Raw genomic sequence first — 11438 nt, 5'->3', positions numbered from 1 at the left:
AAATATATACATTTTTAACTAGTTGTAAGTAAAAGAAGTGTCTGTAAGAGAGTGAAGTACGAAGAGATCAGCATGGCTTGGTATCAACCACATAATGATTCAGTGTGCTATTTATAACTTCCTACTTACTGAAATTGAAAATATAAATGCAAATAAAATATTCTGTATTGTATCTTTATTTTTAATCTGTGTGTGGGATGTCAAACATTGTACGTGTCTTGTGGACAGGACATGCTTTTATGAGCCTATAAATATTTAAGTATATGAGAATCTGCACCCAAATGGAACATGTTGCATGTAAATTGTCTTCTAAGTTTTTAAATTTTGGTATTTTTAAAATTTTGCTAGGTTTGAAAGCAACATTTAAATATGAATACTAAGCTGTAATACAGAATACAAAATTTTGAATGCAATGTGTTTTTTTTTTATAGTAATCCTATTCCAGTTTCACAAGAAACATCAAATCATAGAGGGAAGGGAGGAAAAGGGCTAATCATGAGCTCGGCTATATAATTTGCACACTTAATATGCACACATCCAAATGTCCTGGATTTGTTTCTAGCATGCATTTACCAAACAGTGTTTTCTTCAATATTGACAGATACCTATTTATGTAGAATAAGCACAGCTAACCTGTTATAAAATCAAATTAGAAAACCTATTTGGAACAAATGAGTTACAAGTTAGGCATAAGTAATGGAGACTGTAATTTGAAAATGTTTATATAATCTAAGAAGAAACTTGATGAGTTTATCTAACTTAAGTGCAAAGCAAGGACGAAAACTGTAGATTCTGCTAGACTGCTTTCTGATAAATCTTGACAATCTGGTTTGCAGTAAATTGTAATATTGTCACAAAATGTCAGGATCACATTATTAAATTGAACTTGTAATGTGACCTGATTGGAGTAGCAATCCTTATCATGGCACAAGAACTTAAACATTCAATATAACAATTCTGAAGATTGGTGATAAAATAATCCATCATAGTAAAGTGAATTATTAAGTATTATGGGTTTAAATTTACTTTCTATTACAAGAAAAAATCTGAATTATTTGTTAGCATTTCAGTGATATTGTAAAGCATTTCTGTATTTTGTTTAAACAGTTTAGGAGCTTGCATAAAATTATATTGGCTGATTTTTTTTCCCTTCGATATATGCAATAATGTCAATAAGCAATAAATTGCATGTTGTATGCAAGGTATTGGTACATCATAATAAAGGAAAGGAACACAGTTTCTTATTTTGTGAATTTTTCTTTCTTAATATGGTTAAGAACTTATGTACCTATAATGAGTACATCATGAATGAACAGTTTTGGGGGGGATTAAATTCTAAAACAACTAGCTTTTATGGTATCTTGATTTCATGCTGTATCTTACTTATTTTAAAGAAGGTGAAGATGGGTGTATGAGCTCTGAGCCCCACTGTTACTCAGGTGGCTGGAATTTTGAATGCTGAAATTCTATGTAGGACATCACTGGGGCCAGGAATGTAATTTAAACTATAAGTGTGTATACTGGGGAATTGTACATTATGTAAATTTGTGTATTGGGGAAGAACTTTTGGATTGGGTAGTATAATTCTATTGCATTGTCTTGTAATACCATGTGTGTCAGGGCATAGGCTGGAGAGTTTTCTGAACATTCTGGGGATAAAAAGCTGCTGTTGTCAGCATATTATAAATATGATGCACTACACAGTCCCTTACTGCATACTCAGATGGGCAATTGAGTTCCTCAGTATGGCAGTTCCTAGGTTCTATATGTGCATGGAAGCATGAATTGTGTGGTAAAGCCTACAGGTTTCTTTGAGCATCCTTAGAGATTGCTGCTGTTTTATATCTTAACCACTGGTTCCAAGCACAGGAATTACTCATGTTTCTTTGGGTTTTCTTGTGATACGCAATGGTTAAATTGCTAGAAGAAAGCACAAAGCAGTCCAGTATTTTTACTTTTTTCTTCTCATTTTTTGAAGGGAATTTAGTTGCATGTGTAAATTACATACTTAAGGTACTAATTTTACATTGCTAGTGTAGTAAACTACTCATTAACTAATTGGTCTGTAGAAAGTGAGTGGGAGTTTCTGGGAACAGATGTTCTTTGGGGTCAGATGCTATATAGGTCAGATTTCCAACTGCTTGAGGAAGGAAAATGGGGCTTGGTTGGAGGTTTTTGTATTGGCACTAGGCAGCTTTTAACACTGAATAGTGGGAAGGAAGGACTGAGCATGGCTGGGAACAAGGGATGCCTTTCAGTGAGCCATTCTTAAACTGATGTATTCAGCAAATCTTGCTTAAAGTGTGAGAAACATCCCTCCCTAAGATGTAGGATATAGGAAGTATTTTTTATATCCACTTCTTTGTCATATTTAGGTGCGCAGGTACTTTTCATTTTCTCCCCATTTTTTTTTATTACTCTTTGTGTTCTTGCTGAAAGCTTTGGTTTCTCTCATCATATTGGTGTGATAATTTTGACTAAAATTTAAAAAAAAAATTGAATCTTTGCAATGGATATCCATCATATTTTAGAAGGTGGGCTACTGTGGTGTCTTGTTTTGCTCTGCTTTTCTGGAGTTCATAGTGCAGTATACCTATGGGTAGATTGTGCTTCATTGAGATTGGGACCTTGGTGTTCTTTGTGAAGAAGCTGTTACATTGAGTAAAACATTTTTTCCTGTTTGGCTCATCTTATAGAGGGTGAAAACTATTATCTATACAATTACTAATAGTGCAGTTGTTGCTTCTGGTGGAGAGTGATGGTGGAAGCAGGGAGATGGCATACTGACATCTACAGCATTATGTACTTGGAGAGGAAGGAGTAGAAGCAATTTTCCATTTGAGAACATCAGAGAGAGAAAATCTGTTTTACCATAGGGTCCTTCTGCCACTGACTTGAAATATTTAGAAGCAGAGATTTCAGTTGCTCTGTGGGAGGATCTTATTAAACAGTGTCATTAAGTGAAGACAAGATGGGCAACTTGTGGCTGTTCAGCCTGGGGAAGAGAAGGCTCTGTGGACACTTTAGAGCCCCATCCAGTATGTAAAGGGGCTACAAGAGAGCTGGAGAGGGACTTTTTACAGAGGCATGTAGTGATAGGACAAGGGGGAATGGCTTTAAACTGAAAGAGGGCAGGTTTAGCTTGGATGTTAGGAAGAAATTCTCCCCTGTGAGAGTGATGAGCCACTAGAACAGATTGTCCAGAGAAGCTGTGGATGCCCCTGTTCAAGGCCAGGTTAGACGAGGCTTTGAGCAACCTGGTGAAGCTGTCATGAAAATTAATCCACAAACACCAGAGGTTTATGTCCAAAAAGGAGATAGAGGAGTCCTGTAACTTTATTCAAATAAAAGAAGTAATGGGGCATTCTACATCAGGTCTCTCAAAATTTTTAGGGGATGCAGCCTCCTTTTAATCCTAATTTCCCGGCCGCATTTTTCCTCTTTCCCCATTGGCTGAGGTACTTCAGAGGTACAGACTCCCTGAAACACCTAATACCCTCCACCCTGTTTTTCTTTTTCCTTGTGTCTCTGTTCTTTTTCTCTAAATCCAGAGATTTAGCACAGTTTTGAGTGAGTAGCAGTCTGTGTCAATTAGTGGAATTCCTATGGAATTTGTGGTTCCCCCCATTGCTTCTTCACTTCTCTGTATCTGGCCTTATCTACCCACATTTTGTTTGTAAAGACACTTCTCATTCCTTCCAGGGGAAGGTGTCCCTGCCTATGGCACAGGGGTTGTAATGAGAGGATCTTTAAGGTCCCTTCCAACACTAACTGTCATGTGGTTCTGTACATGTAGCAAGTGAAGACTTAAAATGATTGCTTAGTGCTGCTTACACTGCTTAGATACTGCAGTAAAGCTAAATATACCTAAACTGGGAAATGATGGAGGCAATCAGAGTATTTTCTGGGGCATATAATAGAGATTCGTTCACTGACATAATACTAAATTTCTATCTTAAGGTTCTGAATATGCTGTGCTGATAATTCCTGGATGCAGAAGGGGTAGAAAATAATTTCCTCTTAAGTAATCAAGACTATGAAAGGGCAAAAATTACTGAAAAGATGAATATTTGGTATTGATTAATACTTGTATTTTTATTTCATGTTCACACTGAATGGCAATGTCCTTGTTAATAAGAAAGATTGTACTTTGAAAGATGGCATGTAAAAGTTATCTCAAAAACACTCTTGAGAGGAATATATAAAAGCTTTTTAAATTCAGGTAGATATATATTTTGAAATACTGCTGCTTAGAACTATTTCAGTGTGGTTTAGAATTTGTCTTTTTTGAAAGAAATGGGAGAGAATCAGTCATTTCTGTATGTACGTACACCCTTCTTCCACATAAGAATTTGGGTTTTTTTCATCCTAAGGTACTGTAATAACTATGCCACTTGAAGATTAAATTCCTTTCTCCTTCAGTTCTATTTTTAATTGTTACAATGAAATAGAATATATGGGAAAAAACTATTGTTATTTTTTAAATCAGTTCTAATTGTTACACATTTATAATGAATGTTTCTCGGCTCCCCACGTGCTTTTTGCACTTGACAGCCTCTTTAGAGTCCACGTGGTGGGATGAGCATTGAAATAGTCCTGTGGAGTTTGTACCTACTGTTTCGGTGGTTACTGCATAGCCAGGTCTTAGCACTTGTTCAAAAGGGGATGCGATGAAGGCAGTATTCCGTGCTCTGATGCACAGGGAGCTCCATCTTCTGTGTGTTACGCACGGCACTTCACACACACAGGTAAAATGCATCTTCTGGCTTGGAAATAATATTCTTAGGAAATCTTAAAAGATCTGTGATACTTTTCTTGGCTAGTTGATGTTTAAAAATAACCTTAAATAACTTTACTGTCTCCGCAAGTTTAGTACTAAAAAGGGTACACCTTTACGGTATCGGTGCGGGCTGCTAGTAGGTTGTGGGCTCCTTCTGTACTTAAGCAATTATTTGCGGTTGTAAGGGATAAAGCCCCCAGCACGAGGAACGAGCACACGTAGCTCTCGCTAGCGCAGCTGCCCGGGGCTTCCCGCGAGCCCGGTTCGCAGAGTTCGCTGTCGGTGGCAAGCTTACACCCAGCTCTTGTCCCGTGCCGTGCGCCCCCGCGGGCTCCCCCGGGCAGCGAGGCCTGGGCAGCCGTGTCCTGGGCGAGGGCGCAGCTCCGTGACCGGTGGGGACCGGCGGGGACCCAGCCCCGTGCCCGGCGGCGAGAGGGGAACGGGCCCCGTGCCCGCCCCGCTCCCGGAGCCCCGGCGGCGGGCGGGGACTCGGCCCCGTGCCCGCCCCTCGCCGGCGGGCGCAGGCGTGCAGCGGAGCCGCGTTCTCGCGAGGCGCTCGGGGCCGCCGCGGAGGCGCGGGCCGGGCCGGGCGAGGTGAGGAGGAGGAGGAGCAGGAGGAAGAGGAAGAGGAAGAGGAGGGTGCGGAGGATGTGCGGGGTGCGGTGGGGCAGCGCAGCTCCGGGCTCCGCGGCCCTGGAGGCGGGCGCTGAGGCGGCGCCGCCGGGCCGCGCAGAGGGGCGGGCCTGCCCTGACCTTGCGGGTCGGTCACGGCGGGGGCCGGGCCGGGCCGGGCCGCGCTGGGCCGGCGGGAGCCGCTGTCCTTCTCGGCGGGCGGGCACAGCCCCCGACTGGGACCGTGAGGAGCGGCTGGGCAGGAGCTCGGGGCTGCGCTGCTGGGGCTTGGGTTTTTGTTTGGGCTGGAAGCTTGTTACTGAAATCGATTTTTCAGTTAATTTTTTAATTTGTGGTGCAGCACTGCACCTACACTTGGCGTTCACCTTAATAAATAGCCAGTGTAGTTTTGTGTTACGAATATTTGCTTTCTTTGTCTTTAGAAATTTGATCTTAAAAGGCCCGTGTGCAGAGGCCATGGGTTTGTCCGCATCCTCCCCGGCTGCTACGGAGCAGTCGCCAAATGCGTCCAGGCAGTACCAGACGGCGTCTCCACCTTCAGAATGTCCCATGCATCAGGAAAAAATGAGCGGTAATCATTCTTGAAATCTAAATGAGATAAACTCTACATGGAAACGAGACTAAAAAATCTTGCGGAGGTGGGGGGGGGAGGGAGAAATTCTTCAAATAAACTTCAGTTTTTTGTTTAACGAAAGTCATTCTCAAGTAAATTTTCCTTAGGAGGAGTCACTTGTTCACCAGAGCACTGTGCTTTGCTTGTAAAGACAGGAGGTGCTTACTGCAGAATCTGTGGGCCACTTCCAGTTGTCCCATTTCACAGGGGCCCTACAAATCTGTTCCGTGGTGTGGTACAGCCACAGAGAGTCAGGGAGCCCCTACAGAGATGGTGATGTGTTGTCAGTAAAAACCATGCATCTGGAAAAGGGCTGCAGAATGGTGGAATGAGATGAATGTCTGGAGGAGTACATCAGCTCTTCTGTTGACTCAGTCAACGCACTGGATCAGCTTCCCTGAGGAAATTTTAAGTACAAACAGTTCAGTATTGGGACCAGGATGGTGGTAGGAAATAAGCATTCAAAGAGTACACAGGAAACTCAGATCTTATCATGATTTTGGGTCCTGAAATGCAGGAAAGGGAGCAGTTATAACTGTTGAAAAGCTCAGAAGAAAGAGTGAAATACCCATTTGCATTTGCATGAACCTTCAATGAACTTTTCCATTTTATATATGAGTTTTCATCTTGTAGCAAAATGTATACTGCTGTTGTGTTTAAGGTTGTCCAATGCACATGAAGACTGCTGATCATAGAACTGAGAATACAGATGATGTTCCTGCACATCAGGAAAGAGCTTATGAGTTTGTAGCATGTCCTGTGAAGTCTGGTGCATCTCAAATGAAAGATGACATAGATCCCAGCAATATGGTAACTTTTGCTTACTTTACATGTTTTCTTTAGTCTTGTTTCTTCTGAAGTCTTATACCCAGAAATGTAAATATTATTACTATGTAAGCTGGAAACTCTGGGAAGGAAATAACATTATTTGTTTTATTTTTAAGACTGCTTTTTTCTCTTTTTTGTGCACATTTTTATTTAAAAACAAGTTGCATCCTCTTTAACATTGTATTAAAATTTACATCTCTGGTGGTTTTCCTGTTTTTAAATATCTTTGCCTCTCTACTTACTAGTTACATAAATGTTTTTTATGATACATTGTTGGATTTTAGTTTCTGTGTAGTAGCGGTATCATTGAGTTCTGATTAGCATTTCCAAGATTTCCTCTGATTTACAAAAAACATTGCTCTTTTGATAATTGAAGTTTAGGCAGAAAGCTTTCCTGTAGTCTCCTGATGACAAGCTTGTGCAGAGTTCTGCTGCGAAAAAAGATAATATTGGTGGAATTAAATAAATGCTGTACTTCTTGATCTTTGTAGGAGTTGATTGATCATGCTTTGATTTTTCTCAAACACTGTAACTTACCAAAATGTTAATACTTTAGTTTGTTGTTGCTTCTCCTTGTTCTCTAGATGCCTCCTCCCAATCAGCAGCCATCCCCAGGTCAACCATTTCCATTGTCAACTGTTAGAGAAGAATCTTCCATTCCTAGAGCACATTCTGACAAGAAATGGGTCTACCCTTCAGAGCAAATGTTCTGGAATGCTATGCTAAGAAAAGGGTAAATACACTGTGAATTATCAGATGTGTCTGTGAGCCTGGAATTCTTGAACTAGTATCATTAGTTATTGGTGGGGTTTTTTTTTTTTGAGAGCTTGTGGATTTTAACCAGTAAATAATAAAGTAGCTCTTTTAAAAAAGTACTATTCTTATAAACATATTTATATTTTAAACGGTGAGTTGGTCTCAAAAGGCCATGTGTCTTCTAGAGATCAGGAGGATGGTAAAAAATGTCAAGCAACTGCTGCTGACTCAGAAAATTTTCTTCAAAGTCCATGCACAGGTGTAGACAAATTTTGTATGATTGCCAGCTTTCAACAAAGTTGGTTTCATGCAAATGCTGTAAAATGACAGTAGAAGTTCTAAGTGAGAGCATCTAACTTTGCAGAAGCTACAAATGGGGGAATTTGCAAGTAGATATTTTTGGTATTTACAAAAATTCAGTGTAGGCAAGACTAAAAATCCTCCTGTGACGATGTTTCCATGTTCTTTTGTAATGATTTGTTTGTCATTCTTGAACAGGTGAACTTTACAGGTAGTTTACTTTTGGAAGAATAGTAATTATTTTTTCTATGTGTCAGTGTGGTTCATAAGACGATATGACATAAGCAGCCTGTATGGAACATACAAGTTTGGCTTCTGTAAATGCTGAAATGTGTTAATGTTATGCTAGTTGATAAGGAAGCACACATGCAGTCAAAATGCAGTGTCAAGAGGATGGAAACTATTTCTAAGTGTTTGCAAAATGTGTTGAATACAGGACTTCTGTGCATTAGGAATGCAAGTGGGATTTTTCCTAAGCATTTTTTATGAATACTGTGGATGTGGTGATGTTTGCACACTCTGATAACTTTCTGATCCAGTTAAGCTGTTAATTTGGCCGTGTAGAATTTGTGAATCTCTGTGATGATACATTGGATAACCACACTTCTGCACAGAAAATGAAGTGGTTCTCAAGATGCTTAAGCAGATGAGCCAGAAGTTTGCATACTTGTCTTGTGTCTTGCATACAACCTTAAATCTCGATTCAAAAGTTCATCAGATAAAGCTAGGAAGGTAGAGTAGTTATGCTGTAATGTTTATAAACTATTTTCAAGTTCTTATTTTTTAGGTGGAGGTGGAAAGATGATGACATAACAAGTGAAGACATGACCAACATTATTAAGATTCATAATCAAAATAATGAGCAGGCCTGGAAGGAGATTTTGAAGTGGGAAGCTCTACATGCTGTGTATGTGCCTGTGAAATGTTGCATATGCATTTGTTATGACAAAGATATGAGTTGTAAACTTAGATTAGCATGACTGGTGCAAAGCAGACTGTCACTTTTTAGATCAGCACAGTCCCTGTTCCTACAGGACACAGACTAGTTAAGCATTTGGTATTCTAAATTTTTCTCTGAAATTCCGTGATCATTTTTACACAGTAGTTTGGATTATGGTTTTCTATTCTTTAACGTAATAAATCTGTGGATTAGATTTGCAGATAACTGCTTTGTTGACAAATTAGAACAATGGTGTGGAGCATATCAGAGATACTTTATAATACCAGCAGTAAGTGCTGACAGAAAGTGGGTGACGTTTCAAGGCTATAAAAAAAGGAAAAAAAGTTGGGTTATATCACTTATAATTAATTTTTTACTGTTGCTTTCTTCTACTCAGTTTTTCTGTTGCCAAAACAAATTAACATAGTGGTTTAATCATTGAAAATAAGACTGTGTTAACAGGTAAAAACTATTTTCCTTTTGAACTGTGTGCACAGGGAATGTCCATGTGGGCCATCACTGATGCGGTTTGGAGGCAAAGCAAAGGAGTACTCACCAAGAGCCAGAATACGTTCATGGATGGGGTACGTGGGCAGGGAAGAAGGTCTTTCAGTGAGATGGGAGGCTGGAGAAATGTGTCTGAAAACATGGTGTGGAATTAATTTAAACATGTTTCAGAATTGGTATTGCATGTTAGAATTGCCAGAAGATAGAAGTACTGGTGGGATCTTATGGACAAATAAATCTTGAATTGGACTCCCTCTCCCAGGTTGGTAATATCCATTAAAATACCTCCATGGGCTGTTCCCTGTCTGTCCAGGTACGAGCTGCCCTTTGATCGGCATGACTGGATCGTTGACCGCTGTGGGAAGGAAGTGCGCTACGTTATCGATTACTACGACGGCGGAGCAGTGGACAAGAACTACCAGTTCACTATCCTGGACGTGCGCCCTGCGCTGGACTCGCTCTCGGCCGTCTGGGACAGAGTGAAGGTGGCCTGGTGGCGCTGGACTTCCTAACTGCTCCTGTGGTGTGTACTTGAAAAGTAACCACTTTCCTCCTAGACAATGGACGTGTGCATATCAGGACTTGAGACAGAAGTTCACTGCAGCTGTCATTGCTTTCATCATCACCACTGTTCTCTGGGAGTGGGAAGGGAGGACAGGGAAATCTCTCTTTAAGTACACCAATGCTTTGTGGTGTTTCAAATGGAATAATAAAGTTACAGTGGCAAAAACATGTATCTTAATTTTTTTAAGAACTGTGAAGCCTTTCTTACTTTGTCTCAGATTCTGCATAAGCTTGCCTTCTTTTCATTTCATGTCGTCAGTGCTGCTCCAAATACATTGCAATTCTGATTCTGACTGGAGTTTTGAGTATTACTTGATTATTGAAAACTGGAAATTTCATAAATTATTTAACATACATAAAGTATTTGGATGCCTCCATGATGACTAAAGGGTAAAAGATCTGAACTCTTTCAAATTACATGTTTTATTTACATAACAAAACCACGTATTTGTTTTCATATGGACAGTTTGCCTATTCAAATACATACTTCCTCAGAAAACTTCAGTTAATCAGTTAAAGGAGATGTAGTGTGGTATGAGTATTTTAAAGGTAAGTTATGTAGAAAAGGAGAATATACTTATGCCTTAATCTGCAGTTTTTCTTTGAACTGAAGAACACCTGTTAGAAGCAGGAAATGAGTATCACTTTTAAAGCAGCATTTATAACAGAACAAAATTTTTATTTAATGGTTATTTATTTGAATATTTAAGAGGTAGTTTTCTGATGTAAGAAAATGCATTATTACAGCATTTTCATGTCTGTAATGTGTGTCATGTAATGAATTTAGGACAGAGCTAAGCCTTATTTAAAGAACCTCCTGCAATGCATCTGCATTTGGCATCCTGGCTGCATTAATGATATTTATATTTATTTAGCATGGTTTTTTATATAATAAGGAATTGCACAAGGGGGTGTGACTACACAGCCACACACGTGAGTATAGGGAGGTGTATTATAGGTGTGTATGTAACTGGGCTAAAAGGGTATCAAAAGTGCCAAGGGAGGAGGTTGATTGGAGTGTTTTCTAAAGGCGATGCATGGCATAAAGACTTGATTATTGTTTGTGCTTAGTAAGGGAAACTAACTTTTTAAAGTCTTATAATAGCTTTACGTTTGCACGACTCAGTAAGTTTCAGGTGCTGTGCAAAACACTTGGGAATGGAAGGGAGTAAGAGAATAGCACATTGTAGCTTCTCAGATGGGGGAAGCTGCCTTCTTGACACTCCCCAACCTTAACGGGAAAGTAGCTGTACATTGAAATTTTTATGAAAGTGGCCTATGTTTAACTGACATTGGAACTTTCCCTTTCCCTTTCCTCTTTTGATAGGAAGCCCCTTGTAATGTTGCAGGGAAGTCACTTCCCATTTAGGGAAAAATTAGGGAAGCTTTCCTACTTTAGAATTCTAATGATAGCAAATAGTTTCCACTTCAGAGACAACTGTTTTGCATGGTAGGAATAAATATTATCCAGAATGCTAAGAGGAAAACCATGCTCTTATCCATATGCACTTTGCTTA

General features: G+C 39.8%; 1 protein-coding gene across 1 annotated transcript; it reads left to right on the top strand.

Annotated features, from left to right (window-relative positions):
* Positions 1–5349: 5349 nt before the first annotated feature.
* HCCS (holocytochrome c synthase) lies at positions 5350–10323 on the top strand. Its single transcript, XM_068199770.1, has 7 exons — positions 5350–5374; positions 5836–5984; positions 6688–6836; positions 7439–7587; positions 8698–8817; positions 9348–9434; positions 9671–10323. Exons 2-7 carry the CDS (start codon positions 5870–5872, stop codon positions 9867–9869), a joined length of 819 nt encoding a protein of 272 aa, XP_068055871.1. The 5' UTR covers positions 5350–5374; positions 5836–5869; the 3' UTR covers positions 9870–10323.
* The last annotated feature ends 1115 nt before the right edge of the window (positions 10324–11438 follow it).

This window comes from Anomalospiza imberbis, chromosome 9 (genome assembly GCF_031753505.1).
Source record: "Anomalospiza imberbis isolate Cuckoo-Finch-1a 21T00152 chromosome 9, ASM3175350v1, whole genome shotgun sequence".
NCBI lineage: Eukaryota > Metazoa > Chordata > Aves > Passeriformes > Viduidae > Anomalospiza > Anomalospiza imberbis.
The sequence above is the reverse complement of the archived record's forward strand: the minus strand, read 5'-3'. Positions and strand labels throughout refer to the sequence as shown.